This window comes from Lactuca sativa, chromosome 7 (assembly GCF_002870075.4).
Source record: "Lactuca sativa cultivar Salinas chromosome 7, Lsat_Salinas_v11, whole genome shotgun sequence".
Taxonomy (NCBI): Eukaryota; Viridiplantae; Streptophyta; class Magnoliopsida; order Asterales; family Asteraceae; genus Lactuca; species Lactuca sativa.
Genome location: NC_056629.2, coordinates 163,576,031 through 163,592,733, shown reverse-complemented (window position 1 = coordinate 163,592,733; position 16,703 = coordinate 163,576,031). Strand labels below are relative to the sequence as shown.

The 16,703-nt window shown below is 39.6% G+C and overlaps 1 protein-coding gene across 1 annotated transcript; it reads right to left on the bottom strand.

Moving 5' to 3' along the window:
- Positions 1–14,388: 14,388 nt before the first annotated feature.
- LOC111895653 (uncharacterized) lies at positions 14,389–15,158 on the bottom strand. Its single transcript, XM_023891729.1, has 3 exons — positions 15,042–15,158; positions 14,812–14,967; positions 14,389–14,739 (listed from the first exon to the last, which is right to left on the bottom strand). Exons 1-3 carry the CDS (start codon positions 15,156–15,158, stop codon positions 14,389–14,391), a joined length of 624 nt encoding a protein of 207 aa, XP_023747497.1.
- Between the last annotated feature and the right edge of the window lie 1,545 nt (positions 15,159–16,703).

The window sequence follows — 16,703 nt, the reverse complement described above, 5'->3', positions numbered from 1 at the left end:
AACATTATTATAAAATGCATTAATACTACCACGTTCATTATCAAATGAAAAGGTAAAACCTTGTTTATACATACCATGAAAGGAAATAATATTTCTCGCCATTTCAGACGAGTAACAACACTTATTCAAATCTAACACTAATCCACTACTTAGCAACCAAGAATAAACTCCAATCTTGGTGACAAATGAAGCTTTCCTATTCCCCATGATCAAGTTTATCTTTCCGTGCTCCACATCCTCACTTCTTCTTAGGCCCTGTAAATCAGAACATATATGAATACCACAACCAGTATCAAGGACCCAAGAATTAGTATGCAGTGAGTTATTAGACAATATAGTGTAAATACCTGCATGGGTAGGTTTGACCTTCCCATCCTTAACATCTTGCAGGTACTTGGGGTAGTTTTGTGTCCAGTGCCCGTTTTCCTGACAATAGAAGTGAGCATCCTTTGGGTTGGAAGAAGGAGTAACAGAACCACCTTTGGTTCCACTTGAAGAGGAGCCATCAAGAGACTTTCCCTTGGTACCCTTCGAAGGGTTCTTCCTCTTCTTCCCTCTACTTTGCCCGATTGCCAAAACAGGGGCGGTGTAAGGAGTAGGAGCAGTAACAATCAATTTATCTTTGAGACCGGTTTCGACGGTCTTCAAAAGTTGCTGAAGCTTGCTGAGTGTGACCTCCTCCTTGTTCATGTGATAGGCCATTCAGAAATAATCATAACAAGTAGGTAAGGAGTGCAATATGATATCAATAGCCAACTCCTCAAGGAAGTTCACATTCAACTTCAGCAAACGATCCACAAACCTTTGCATTTTTTTGCATGTGGCCCGTGATGGATTCACCATCCTTCATTCGGGTTGTTATCATGGAAGAGATGATCTCATACCTCTCTTGACGAGCACTTTGATGGTAACGGTCCATCAATTCCATGTGCATATCAAAAGGGTAAAAGTCCTCATAGGACTTCTGGAGTTTAGCTGTCATTATGGCCAACATGATACATGCTACTTTGGTAACATCTCTCTCAAGTCCCCTAAAGTCAGCGATCTCCTCTGGAGTAGTAGTAGACTCACCAATTTCTTTCAGCTCCTTGTCGAAGACATATTCCTTGTCCTCGTGACGTGTGACCATCCTGATGTTCCTGATCCAATCATTAAAGTTTGAACCATCAAAGATGACTCTACCACAAAGGTTCATGAGCGAGAAGGAGCCGGTAGGGTTTGAGCCAGAAGCAGCATTGTTGGAAGACATCTAAAAAGAAGAAAGACAAGTTTAGATTAGATATAGGATCCTTAATAAGACACCCAAATGTAATATTAAGGATAAGACCAGACACAATACTTTATAACTAGGAAGAAGGATGTCGTAATCCAAGCTATAAAATATTTGAAGATAGGTGAATGACGATTCACCAATTTCCACCATGAAAAATGAAATAGGTATTAGGTTTTAATTGGATTGAAACTCCTATATTCTTTTGAGATTCATTGAACTTTTCAACGGCATGTTTAAATCTCGATTGTACCCTCTCAAGTTTGTGACTGGGATGCCGAGGATCACAAACAAGGTGTGAATAACCATGCAAATTAACTTGGTACACTTAATCTTTATCACCTAATCAATGTGTCGGTTACCCATACGCTCTCCACCGATCTATGATAAAGATTAAGTCACCCTCTGCCACTCTTACTAGTCCATGTTAGTGTGTCGGTTACCCACACACGCTCCACCAACGACTTGGTAAGGTACAAAGTGTAATTTCATGGGTTAGCACCAATTTCACATTTTCCTAAAGTAACTAAGAATGGGAATTTATAAAAAGTTTAGTTACTTTATATTTATCATTATACTTTTAACGATAATTATAGTCTTTGTCTTACCCGTTCGGCTAACGACCCCCCACCAATCAAAGAAGCGGTGGGTAAGAGTGGACACCCATTAAGCTGCCATTTTATAAGCAACAACCTTATACCCCCCTTATAGACCAGCTTCGTGAATGAGGCCTACTAACGGTAAAACTGACTTGTTCTTATATATATATATATATATATATATATATATATATATATATATATATATATATATATATATATATATAAACTTATAATATTATAAAGTATAAGGGTTGAATTTTAACTTTTAAAATTCTAGGGTATGGAATTAAAGTTTTCTAAAGTGACTTTACAAATTCCAAAACTTGAGGGAAAGTTTTGAAACTCTTCAAAACTTTTCAACTTCATAACTTATGAGTTTAATGGTTTATTAAAATGAAGACTCTTCATTTTATGTAACCTATGGTTCTTTAATGACTCTTTAAAGAAGTGACTTTTGGTAATCCATGACTTGAGGACAAATTATGGACTCCATCAATAACATTTAGATCAAGAATTACATCATCAAACAATTTTCAAATAATTCCTATGATCTTACTGAAACTCATAAGCATAAAAATTCATATCAATTATTTCAAGAATCATATAAACATATACAAAAACTGAAAATTTGATGATAACCATTTAAAATGGATTAGCATAATCATTACACCATCAAAAACAGGTTTTATAAGTCGAAAACAGTTTAGGGTAATGATTCTAGTCCATTTCCAGCAGCAAAACTCGAAATTCTGCACACATGGGCTCCTACTTGCCATGTGCAAGAACCTACTCGACGAGTAGGATGCATTTTCTCATGGACTCGTCGAGTCCCCCATGGACTCGGCGAGTTCACTGTTCAGATTGTAGAATTCTCGATTTTTCAAGCAGTTTGCATCAAACACAAAGAAAACAAGCCTAGTCTCTGATACCACTGATGGGGTTTGAGCATTCTAACACTCATTTGGTGTACATGCAACCCTAGAAACCTTTGATCTATGTTTTCTCTAATATTCATGCAAATTTCATTTTCCAAGGTTCTCATCCTAACTAGCATGGCATGGGGTACTTGTAATATAAAACTAGTAGAATGACATACCTTTCTTGTAGATTGGATTCCTTCAAGACCTTGTGAGCCTAGCACCCCATGCGTCAAATGTTTCACACAACATCACAACTCTTGGATTAACTTGAGAGAAGAAACACTTGATCACAAAAATCGGCTAGCCCTCCTTGTTCTTGTCTTTGTGCCGATTTTACTTGCCATGGGGCTCTTTATATAGTGTGCCACATGTAGGGTTACACAATGTAAACCCTAATGTGCAAGGCTTTTTCATTTCCCCCATGATCCATGGGTTTTACCTCCATGGAGCACCCAATGGGTCCTAGCCCAATCTAGTGAATCATGGACCATAAGCCCATTATATAAGAATGAATGATTTACAAATCAATCCCCATATATTTAATTAGTCTCTTTTTTATCACAAAATTAATTCCAAATTAATTCTTGATCAATACTAATTAAATAATATGATTAATATATTAGAACTTATAATATATTAACAAACCATAAGTGTCACTTTTCTCATTTTGTCTATCCAATTGTTATGATGCCATGCAACCCAAATCGACCATGCCAAATCAGGTCAAGTACATACTAAATATAACTATGTACTTAGACACCTTATCCAACAGAGGGGTCATGTGATTTCTTAGGCTTCGAGGCAGTTGAAGCATCATGATGCGAATTACCCTATGCATGATTTGGAGTTGGGGGCTGTGGGTTTTGCCCTCAAGATTTGGAGGCATTATCTGTATGGGGTTAGGTGTATTATTACACTGACCACAAGAGTTTGTGGTACTTGATGGATCAACCGGATTTGAATATGCAGCAGCGGAGATGGTTGGATGTCGTAAAGGACTATGATTATGAGATCCATTACCACCCTAGGAAGGACAATGTAATGGTCGATGCTTTGAGTCATAAGCCAGTAAGTGCTCCTATCAGGGATATTTGTTTGAGGATGGTTGTTACTCCGCCTTTGATGGATTTGATCAAAAAGGATAAGGTGGAGGGATTGAAAAAGGAGAATTGGAAGGCTGAGCGATCCGAGAGCCACATTCCTTTATTTGTTAGAGACAATCTGGGGTTGTTGACTCAGTGTGGTAGAGACTGGGTTACGACTACTAGTAGGGTGAGACAGACATTTCAGGAGGAAGCTCATAATTCAAAATTCTCAATCCACACGGGGGCCACTAAGATGTATCAGGATTTGAAGTTGAGTTATTGGTGGCCCTATACGAAAAGGGAGATAACATGGTTCATAGAGCGGTGCTTGACTTGCAGGAAAGTCAAGGCTGAACATCAGAGATCCCACGGAAAGATGCAACCGTTACCCATTCCCATGTGGAAGTGGAAAGATATTACCATTAATTTCATCACAAAGCTACCAAGGATGGCACATGGAGTTGATTATATCTGGTTCATTATTGATAGATTGACCAAGAGTGCACATTTCATACTGATTTCCGAGAGTATATCTGTTGAGAAGCTAGCTGACATTTATATTTGGGAGGTGGTGGTTCGACATGGCATGCCAGTTTCGGTGGTTTCGGACCGGGATGTTCGTTTCACTTCCACAATACTTTTCATGAGTCCACGATTGTTCTTTTGGTTGACCTTTAGGTTGACGATTGCCTGAGTTATGTGGAGAGACCAGTGACGATCTTGGATAGGAAGACAAAGTCCCTACTCAACAAAGAAGTGTCTTTGGTCAAGGTCCAATGACAGTATCAGAGGCATTACGAATGGACGTGGGAGCTCAAGACGGTGATGCGAGAGCACTACCTCGATTTATTCATGACAAAAAACTTCGAGGACGAATTCTAGTTCAATTAGGGGAGAGTTGTAACGTCTTGATTTCTATGTATTCCAGTTTGACCATTCGTTTGTGATTTGTTTGCAAAGTTAGTCCGTAATGGCATTTTAGTAATATTAGGCCATGCATGCATACACTGGGCATATGTGGCTAGGGTGCAAACCCTAAATTTTAGGGTTTAGACCCTATTTAAACATCATTATAGCCCCATACTCTCTCTTAACTCGAGCCTCCATCCCTCTTTGCCCTCATTTCAAAACCCTAAAGTGTGTGAGTGTATTTTAAAGCTTGGAGAGTCATTTTTGGTGCTCTTGGTAGTGAAGGAAGAACCTTGGAGTTGTGGTGCTTCACTCAATACATTGGATCCATCAACTACTCTCTTTAGTGCATCTTCTGGTGGTATAAAGATTTAACCTTGATGAATATTTCATTAAGATATAGTTTTAGCTTAAAGTTGGCAATTTTTGTCCCAAATCGTGATCTTTGTGAGTACGAAATACTCCAGGACTTTTTAGTTTTCCTTTAAGAGATTTCAGGATGTCATAAGTCATAAAAATATGATCTTGGGCATTAGTTTCTTTCCATGCATGATCTAGGTTATCTTAATGGGTCAAGAGGCTAGGGTTTTTGATGTTGAGGTCTTAATAGCCATGTAAAACTATAAAGTTGGAAACTTTATGGTTAAGAACACCTATTGAGTGGTAGATCTGAATTTTGTACGAAAGATCTTAAGGATTAAGCTCTAAATTAGAAGAATGGGTTGCAGCCGTGTACATTGGGCGTACCAAAGGGTATGCTGCACATACGTGGTCAGCCACTCGACTTTGGTCAAGCACGTAGTACGCCCAACATACTCACCGAGTTGACCCGCTTGACTCGGTTGACTTTGACCTAGATTTTGACCAAAGTTTGACCTAGGGGTATTTTGGGTATTTTGAGTTTTGGTCACTATATTCATAAAGGTGACTGGCAGTTAATTTTGGAGCAACGTCTTATTTCAACTTTTTCATCTGTCCGTGAGGTGAGTCTTATCACTGTATCTATGGGTCGAAGGCACCAATACCGACCTATTATTATGTTATTTAGAATGATAGTTGTTATGTGGCTTATATAAATTTGTATGATTGGTTGAAATAAACCCAAGGGTGGGGCCCACTGTCATATGTTCGGGTTGAAATAGACCACACGGCGGGGCACACTACTATATGATTTGGGTTGAAAGATACTCCAGGGCGGGGCCCATATGTGCTGATCAGGTTGAAATACACCCCAGGTTGGGCCCATATATGTATATTATGTTGGTATATACCCCAGGGTTAAAGCACAATTGTATTATTGTTATGTGGTACTTTGGGGAACTCACTACGCTTTGGACTTATAGTTTATGTTTTTGGTTTTAGGTACTTTTGGTTCGAAAGGGAAGGGCCCGTCGTGATGGCACATCATCCTCCCCTCATGATTTTTGTATTTTGAATAATTGTACTATGATATTTTGGATATTATATTTGGTGATGGTTTTTGGAAACAATTAATAAATGAAATTGATAGTCTTTCAATGAAAAAATTTATCACTATTTTTGGGCTGTCACAAAGTAAGGGAAGCCTGGTTCGCAATATATTGTCTCTGTTTTGCACCAAGGAGATACTCAGGACTCGATTGTTCTTGTGGTTCGATGGCCAAGGTAAAAGCCATGTCACAAGTGGAATATGTAATGCAGATTTGAGAAGATCAGGTGTATCTAAGGAGACGTCGAGTTGTTCCTGTTTTGGGTAGGAGAGTCTATAGATATGTTGAGATTATTGGAGCTATGTTTTGAGCATCTGTAAAGGATTATTGAAGCTTCAAGAGGAGGATAGGGTTGTGGATCAACTCTCAAAATGCAAGGTTTTCTGTGCGTAAGTCCAGTTCGTAAGGTGCCTGTTACGCCTAAATCCTAGTAAGTTTCCCTTTCCACCCTTATTTTTGGTACTCTTTACAACTTTGGCTTTTACGCGGGGAGTACTTGGACGGTATGTTGAGCATAAAGGGAATTAGACGGAACGATGGTGTTTTGGAGAGTACGATGGGTGTACTATGTCTAGACATAAACACCAATCTTTAGGGTTTGGACCTTATATATTGAACCTTAAACCCCATTCCCCCATCCCATTTCCAACCTTCATCACTAGAAACGTTCCCCCTTGCAAACCCTAGCCCCATTGTTGCATTTTGAAGCTTGAGAGTGTGTTTTTGTGTATTTCAAAGGAAGAAGAAGGTGACGGTGAAGCTTGGAAGCTAGAAGCAAGCTTGGAATTGGAAGTCTTGCATCAATCTCAACCTACAGAAGGTATAAAGTTCATACCTTGGTGATTAAATTGATAGATCTTGTATTTATGATGATATTATGCGATTTTGTCCCCAAGTTATGACTTTCTTGTGCATGGCATGCTATAGAACTTTTGGGCTGTCCTTTTTGACATTTTACTATGTCTAGAGCCATAAAAATATGATCTTGGCTCTTAGTTCTTCTTCATGCACGAGTATGGTTGTCTTAATGGCTTAAGATGTTGGGGTTTTTAGTATTTAGCACTTAATGGCCATGCAAGACCATAATTTTGGAAACTTTATGGTCAGGAACAACATTTGGGGCATGGATCTGTAATTTGGACGTAAGGACTTATTAAGAACTTAATAAGTTAAAAAGGAATCCAGCTGCATACGCTGGGCATACCAAGTGGTATGTTGCAGATATGCAGTCAAGCCCCCGTATCTAGTCAACATCCGAGTACGCCTTGCGTTCAGCTGGGAGCGCCCAACATACTCGATTGGGTTGACTCGGTTGGTTTGTTGACTTTTATCAGAATTTGACCAATTTTAACCAAAGGGTATTTTGGGTATTTTAATATTAAATTTAAGTTGGGTAATGATTTGAATAATATGTGATGGGTAGAGCCGGTATTCGGAGCTGAGATTTATTCAGCTTTATTCAGACTGAGTGGTGAATTCTCTCACTTATGCCAATGGGTCTAAGGTACCACAGCTGACCCATTTATTAAGTTTACATATCCTAAAATGTAGGATTTCTATGATAGTTATATGTGTGATTTGTATGTGTATATATCGACATATAGATGGGTGGGTTGAGGCCACGTGCCAACAACCTGATATGGTTGGGTTGAGACTGGAGGTCAACAAACTCGGTATGGTAAGGTTGACGCCACATGCCAACAAACTTGATTTGTTGGGTTGAGGCCACATGCCAACAAACCCTAGATGTTTGGGTTGAGGTTTTACTGCTCTGTGCTGTAAACCAACGGGAAGCTCACTAAAATTTGTCTTACAATTTGGATTTCAATGTTTTAGGTACTACTGATGAGTGGGGAAAAGCAAAGGCATGATTGTACACATCACCCCACAATTTATGTTGATTGATACTCTGATTCAATACTTTGACTTATTATGACTTGTAAACAATGTTTGAGTAATTTATGTATGTATGGAATTGTGTTTTAAAAATGAAAAATTGTACTCTGATTTTTGGGACATTACAAGTTGGTATTAGAGCCTTGGTTTGAGCGAACTGGATGAGCATTCTTGTGATTCCAGACTCAAACTAAGGATCTGAAAAAAGATTTTCAAATTTGCTTTCAAAGTAACCCACAAGGAGGATGCGTTGTGTACAATCAGCCGAAGCTCAAGGAAAGTTCCCAAGAATAATGCCACATGTTATGTATATATGTTGATATGTTATGTAATAGAACTGCATGCTAGAATGTAGGCTAAGGATTCTCAGGAATCGCATGATAGATGTTCTTGATACATGATGCCTTATAGCCTAGGACGTTGCTTTGAATATCTGGTTTGAAACCGACATTTTTGCTACTATTAGCTGAGTATATGCGTTATAATTGTATATGGTTAGGATTTTATAGCCTTAGAATTCTTGATTTAGCCTTACTTCCTATTTCTTGTTTGGTTGTGGGCTTAGGGTAAAATCACTTATTTGACTGTCTATCGGATCTGGCGTTAAGTACGATTAGCATATGCGAGGTGACTGCAGTGTTAGTGGATGTTTCATGGTTCATGAGCGGGATTTGTAGAGTCCTAGTGTAACTAGGAGTCATGGTCACTCTTAAGAGTGTTTTTAGGGTGCGTGCGCACCAAGCAAGTGGCCCAAGGGCTTTGTGGCGACTATTGAGACAAATACGGGTAGGTGTAGAAGGTAGTATGGACCCGTACTACTAAAAGCACATGACCTATATGTTCGTTAAGGAAACCACAAGACCCAAGGTTTGAGATATGTAAGTTTTGGGGTGTTAATCTTCTGATGATCTAATGAATTTATGGTTATTTTTTCAACATAGCGGTCACTAGAGGTTCGGGATCCGGAGCTAGTGGTTCAGGAGATGGTGAGCCAGCGAGGTTGATTGTGCTTGATGTTGAGATTAGTGATTTGATCGCTCCTGAAGTAGCTACAGATGTACATGGTGTTATCCCGAATATGTTTGGGTCGGTGAAAACCGCTATGATTGAGCTCTTTGACGACACTACACTGCCGTTATGTAGGTTTCTGCTGCCGCAACCACTCCAACCGTCGCCGCCGCTGGGCGAGAGTAGGAGGATCTTTCCAGTATCGGTAATTTAGTAACATGAAGCCCCTAGAGTTTGAAGGGGTCAAGGACCCAATTCTGGCGAAGATATGGTTGTCTAACATGTAGGGTCGCTTCTTCACGTGCTCTTGTCCGGAGGACCAGAAGTTCAGGTGCGCCCTGAACCTTCTACACTTAGGGGTGAAGGATTGTTGGAAGCTTATGACCAGTTCTTACTCACCTCCAGAGTTGGCCGCAGTGACTTGGGGACAGTTTACAGAGGTGTTTCGTGCAAAGTATGTGCCTTTAGTAGAGAGAGAGCATTTTGCACAGGAGTATCTGTCACTCAGAAAAACGACATAGTCGGTGACGGAGATCACCAAGATGTTCACTGAGAGGGCATTTTTCTGCCCTGAGTATGCTTTGTCCGAGCAAGTTCAGATGTCGCGATATCTGAGCATGCTCAAGACTGGGATATGAAAGTTTGTGTCTACACAGTAGTACCAGACTCTTTCCGAGCTGTAGTCTGCTGCTCGGAGGAGAGAGAGATTAAGATAAAGACTTAGGCTAGGGAGCAGTGCCAAGCTCAAGTCCAGTCGCAGTCGGCGACAAAGCAGGTCAAACCTGCCGATTCACGCTCTGGAGGGCATAGTGGCCGCATATGTGGTAAGTGTGGGAAGACACATGAGGGAGCTTGTCAATCAACGTCAGGATGCCACAACTATGGCAGGCAGGGCCATTTTGCGAGGGATTGCTGATAGCCGTAACAACAGACCCCCTCATCGGGTGCAGGCATTTTTTACCATTGCGACTAGGTGGGCCATATGATGGCCTAACGCTCTATGCTTGCTGCTATTCCTGCGCAAGAACCGACCCCCGACTACGCTTTGGATCATAGACGAATGTTAGGGGAGGGATGAGGCCCCGAGAGCCAGATGACATGCTTTTCAGATGACGGTTGAGGAGGCTAGAGCGGCGCCGGACGTCGTTACTGGTACGTATGTATTTATGTTTCTGTCTGAATATTTTACTTTATGCTTATGATTCATGCTTCTGTTAGGTACTTTTCTCATGAACCCCTTACATGCATTAATGTTATTCGACTTGGGTGCGATTCGTTCATTTGTATCTGCAACCTTTAGTAGGATTTTTGACATTCCTCTTGATGCATTGGAGCATCATATGAGGATTTCCGTTGTCGGCAAGGATAAAGTCCCTGTTTTGAGTGTTTTCTGTGATTGTACTTTGGAGATTTTTGGGGTGTCATACCCGATCGACATGGTCGCTATTCCCATGGTGGATGTCAGCGTATTTTTGGATGGATTGGTTAAGCCGGTTTGGGGGCTCATATTGATTGTGAGGGACAACTAATGGTGGTTCGTGCCCCAAGTGGGAGAGATATGACCATATATGTGAGGGTACCAGGGTTGGTTCAACATTTTGCTCTGCAGTGAGGGCTCGAAGATTTATTCAACACGGTTGCTCGGTTTACCTGGCGTATGTGGTAGATACTTATATGGAGCCGATACGTTCAGTAGCAGATGTTTTGATAGTTCGTGATTTCCCATATGTATTCCTGGAGGATTTTATTGGTATACCACCAGAGAGATAGGAGGAGTTTAGGATCGATCTGATCCCCGGTGCAGCCCCGATCGCGAAAGAACCATATCGTCTTGCACTGCCTGAGATGCAGGAGTTGTCCTCTCAGCTACATGAGCTGTTGGGCAAGCAGTTCATTCGACCGAGAGAATTCGCCTTGGGGAGAATAGATATTGTTTGTGAAGAAGAAGGACGGTACCCGTCAGATGTGCATTGATTACCGGGAGCTGAACAAGTTGACAGTGAAGAATCGTTACCCACTCCCGAGGATCGATGACCTCTTTGATCAGCTGAAGGGTGCATGTTGGTTCTCCAATATTGATTTGAGGTCAGGGTACCATCAAATGAGAGTTAGAGAGGAGGATGTAGAGAAGATGACCTTCCGTACTCGTTGTGGCTATTATGAGTTTGTGGTGATACCATTTGGGCTTACTAATGCATCGATAACATTCATGTATCTGATGAACAAGGTGTGTCCGATGCTCAATCGGTCCATTATTGTATTCATTGATGACATCTTGGTCTTTTCCAAGACCAGAGAGCAGCATGAGGAGCACCTACGGGAGCTTCTGGAGATTCTGAGGAGGGGGAGGATATATGCCAAGTTCTCCAAGTGCGAGTTCTATTTGTGTGAGGTTCAGTTTTTTGGATACATCGTCAACCAAAATGGGATATTGGTCGATTCGGACAAGATTGAGGCAATGATGCAGTGGGAGGTCCTGACAACTCCCTCAAAGATCAGGAGTTTTCTGGGCTTGGTCGGGTATTATCAGAGATTCATTTAGGATTTATCAAAGATTGTTGTTCCTTTCACTCGTCTAACTAAGAAGGGTGTGGATTTTGTTTTGGGCCTGAGCAGCAAGTGACATTTGAGACTTTGCGGCAAAGATTGTATGATGATTCAGTGTTGACCCTTATAGAGGGTATGGAGGATATGCTGGTGTACTGTGATGCTTCCATCACAAGGTTGGGCATGGTACTCATGCAGCGGGGTAGAGTGATTGCTTATGCGTTACGTCAGTTGAAGCCTCATTAGGCTAACTACCCTACTCATGATTTGGAGTTGGGGGCAGTGGTTTTGCCATAAATATTTGGAGACATTATCTATACGAGGTCCATCGAACCTGAATATGAGGTAGAGAAGGTGGCTTAACATTGTCAAGGATTATGACTGCGAGATCCTATAACACCCGGGTAAGGCCAACGTGGTGGCCTACACACTGAGTCGTAGGGTGGTGAGTGCACCCAGTAGAGGGTTTGATAGAGTTAAAATGATCGATAGATTCTATATTAAATGACAAAGTAACAAATGAACTAATGATTTGAAACGATAATGATTAAAGTGCGACAATTTTTCATTCACTCAGCATAAGAACAAAATTTGTTTACAAGTTCAGAACTATTCTGTCTATGCTCGGAAAGACTACTGAAAAAGACAACTACAGTACGCTATTATAGACATGAAAGATAATAATTCTGAAAACAGACATGCTGATTTCTGAATCGGAACTAGACAAAATTTCGAAAATAGCTACTTTGACACAACATTAAAAATAACTTAACAATCTCCCCCTTTGTGTCAAATCGGGATGATGTAGAATTTATTACTTCGAATCTTCAAAAATCTTCTCCATAATATTCATAATGGATCCCCGAACAGAAAGATACTAGCGGATCATATCAGATACACATTTGACATCGGCAGTAGAATTGGATTGTTTGATTTGGCCGAAGATAAGACTGTTTTCTAGGGATTTATGGAGTACAAGTGTTTATTTCTCAGAAAGAACATGCAGTTCTTAATCAATTCTCCTTTATTTCTCTTATAGACAATGCTCCGATGTTCCTTGTTAATCGATCCTCCCTTCAGTTTTTCAATGTTTTGGGGATGCTCAGCAGGCGTTAATGTAGGTCTTCTTTTAAGAACAGACGTAATTTCCACATCCATCTTCGCCATCTCCTAGATGTAACATTGGATCATCCTTCTCAGATGTTTATAAATTGGCTCGAACTTTTTCACATCCTTTATAACAATGTAGAATAACGAAATCCATTCATATGGGTTCATAAAAGGCAGATCAACCAAAGTGAACTCATGAAGAATATGATTGTCACCCCGAAATCCCTTGAATTGTATATTCAGAAATTCTTCCGTTTGAACAGGTAGCCTAACCTTCAGAGCTACGATTCTGTTTAGACTCTAAGAATCATACTGAGGTTTAGCATATTTCAGATAAAATGAGAAGAGCTTTTTGTTTGTTGTGTTGTTGGAGATTAAAGATTTCTCTATCTTTTCAAAACATATGACGAGAAAGGACCTTGGTGTGATAAAAAAAATAGAGTTGACACTATATTTCATTCTTGATATCAAATTTTTTTTTGGTTCTAACCAAAAAGTGTTTGGCTCATCAATAGCTTCCTTCTGCATTCGTTCAAACGTCCAGGCTGGGAATAAGGCTTTCTTATTTTCAAGAATCACTTCAGAATTCCTAGCCTTAGCCTCTTCAACATCTAGTTTTCGCCTGAGGGCATTGAGTTCATCAAGTTGTTTATCCATCTTCTCTCTTTCAACTTTTTCTTTCTAAGTCAATGTTGGATCTTCTTTAGTGCCTTTTTCCGAAATGATGTTGACATTCCCTTTCCTTGACCCCAAATAAACATGGTCCTTCCGACCAGTCTTGACCTCTTTGATATTCTTGTATTTTTTGGACAAGGTTTGCTTTTCCAACCTGGTCGAATCAACTTCTTTAGTTTCCATAGGGCCAGTATGATACAAATTGTTTATATTTACCTCATTTTCTCCCCCCTATTGAGAAGGAGCCTTGCTCTTTATAACATTCTGAACTTCTTTGAGCTTCTCAAATACATGCTTCAACTTTTCATTGAGAATTTGACCAACATAATTAGTGATGCGTTTTTCAATATGCATCATCGTTGATTGATTTCGAAGTTACGCCCTTGAACTAAAATCTTCTCTTCCTCAAGTTTGGCAATATCAATTGATGTGTTTTTCAATTTTTCTTGAAGAACCTTCGTTTTTTGATTTTGCTCAGTCAATGCATCCACGATCTTGTTTTCAACAGCCAAGTCATTTTGTAACTGGTGGATTCATTCGAAAAAGGAAGTGTGAAGATCAAAATTGTCTTTTTGAATTCCAAATCTAAGAACAGAAAGAACCTCTTTTTCTGCTTCTAGAGAAGTCTAAAAACTTTCAATGACCATGTTCATATCAGCCGTATTTTTATCTGAGGAGGTTCGAAAGGCAGACATGAACTGTTGAAATTCCTTTATCAGGTTATTAACCTTTTCAGTGGATTCTATAATTTTCTTTTCGGAAGCTTGAGCAGTTTTTGTTGTTTGTTCAAGAACATGAGCATTTGTTGATGTTAGCATTTCCACCGTTTCTCTATGAGTTGTCAATACATTTTCCCATTTGGTGAAAGAAAAGGCATTCGAGTTTTCCAGAATGGAATCAAGCTTTTTTCAGTTCCTTGAATTGACCTTTAGTAATAGGGGAATCATCATTATCAATATCGATATTTACGGTAAATGGGTGGAAGACAAAATCATCAAGAGGTTCTTGGTCATCCCTAAACATAATATCAACATCCTCATGCAAAGTTGGTGGAATAGAGGTGGATGGTTCAGAAGACACACCAATATTGGCATTTGGCTCCACATCAAATGTGTTACCTGAGATGCTTGAAGTCCTAATCTCCTCCGAAATGGATTTGATAATAGGAACTTCTGGTGAAGTTGTAACAGAGGTTGTTGTAGGAACGATTGAGTATGTGAAAAAGGGAGTCGAAAGTGGGATTAAAATCTGGGGTTAAGAAATCTAGGGTTGAGATGTTTCAACAGAACTCATCATTGGTAGAGAAGGAATGGAGGAAACCAGAATGGAATTTGTAATGGGTGAGATTGACATGGGTAAAGTTGGTGGATTTAGTGGAGGTGGAGGTGGAGGAGTGGTGAGATTCGAAAATGGTTCCTTCATGATAGTTTCAAGAACATCAGATTCTGGAATGGTAGAGGATGGAGGAGAAGATACCTTCAGAAATGTATCGATAGTGGGTAGTTCCGAAGATACCTTTTGAAAGAGTTATCCTCCTGTACTTTTGTTACAGTCCTTTCTGCAGATTTATCTTGAAGCACCGGTGATGGAGACCTTGGTTTCGGAACCGACTTCTTTGATTTCTTTGTAACTTTAATGCTTTTAGAAGGAATAGACTTGGCTTTCATTTTACCACCTCATTTCATTTTTTCACCTTCATCAATGACCTTCTTTAATTCCGCAGGGATGGGACGAACACCAGAAGAGGGCAATTTTTGATAAGCCCGAATAATGGCGTTGTCCAACGGAACTCTCTTCAGCAATACTTCCATAATTGATCCAACAAATTCAAAATTCTTGGGATCCAACATGACAGATGTAGTGGTCTGGAGGGTTGGAATTTCAGCAATAAGAGAATCTTTCATCCGAGGAACCTTGTAATGAAAAAGGGCTTTGTTGACAACATTCAACCAAAAATGAGAACATGAAATTTCGGTACGACGGATGGATGAATTGGTGCTTTGAACGAACTGAGCCCAAATTACAGAACCAATGTGGTGGTTGTCGAGGCCAACAAAATTAATAACCCTAAATCTTGCACACTAAAATAGTGTATAGCGGTAAAGGGATCATATCCACGGAGATTGGTTCAATTTTATAACTCAACGAAAATCTCTTTGTAAAAATACTTGTAAAAATAACAATAAATTAAAAATGGGGGGTTTTGGTCTTTTGAAATACTTGAAATAAACTAGGATTAAACTTTGATTTAAATAGACAATTCAACACAAATAAGAGTTTGATGTAAAATCAATAAGAGAAAGATGGTTGACTTAAGGTTTCCTCACTTTGACTTTTGATGAACATATCATTAGAATCCAATGGTGCAATACTTGTTTTAAACCTTTAATTTGGCTATAGTAATCCAAGAAGCTTGAGATTACCTAGACTTTTCTTAGGTTTTAAAATTTGTTAGAGAAGCTCATAACAATTACCTTAGTCAAAGTCACAATTTCCATTAAGCATGTATTTAGTGAAAGTCAACTAGCATTAAGAACTAAAAAGTCACCAAATCCAAAAGGAGTCAAATGCTTTCACTACCATGTTAGAGGAAATGTTTTTATGATTGTGTGAAGCAAAACTAACACAAAAATCATATGTTGCTTGCTAATTTGAGGATCTTTTACTTAATCAAGAAATTAGCCAACTAATCACCACAAACACATTTAAACTCATGAATAAAAACGTATAAGTAGTGATAATATGTTAAAACACAAAACATTCCATAAAGATTCAAGAACAATTTATGGATTCTTCAACATTCAACAACTAGTCAAAAGATTTCACCAAAGTCAACCAATGTTTTGTTTAGCCAAGCATGGTTAAACTCAAAGAAACAAAGTTAGAGAAGATTGTACCAAACATTTAACAAGAATCAAGAGGTGAAAAGATGATGTTCTTGGCCTTCAAAAGTCTTCCAAACTCCAAAGAAAACACTCCAAAATCGGATGTCCAAGATAATGCTAAAGTGGCACACCAACCTTCCCAATATAGAGCTCCAAACAAAATCCTGAAAATGCCCCTGCAGGAATCCACGTAGGCCACGTGGAAACCTTACGTGGGCTGCGTGAGGTTTTCAAGATTTTGGCTTCTTCTTGTCTTGGGCCTCCATAACTTAACCATTGGCCCAGTTTGAGCCCGATCAGTTTTCTAGCCCATTTTTCTTCAAGATG

What these genes read in the sequence shown, in the direction of transcription:
- LOC111895653 (XM_023891729.1), bottom strand. Translation starts at nt 15,158, where the DNA reads ATGAAAGCCAAGTCTATTCCTTCTAAAAGCATTAAAGTTACAAAGAAA. An exon ending in ATAAATCTGCAGAAAGGACT is followed by an intron (nt 14,968 to 15,041) that starts GTAACAAAAGTA and finishes ACATTTCTGAAG; the next exon opens with GTATCTTCTCCTCCATCCTC. An exon ending in CCATTACAAATTCCATTCTG is followed by an intron (nt 14,740 to 14,811) that starts GTTTCCTCCATT and finishes TCTTAACCCCAG; the next exon opens with ATTTTAATCCCACTTTCGAC.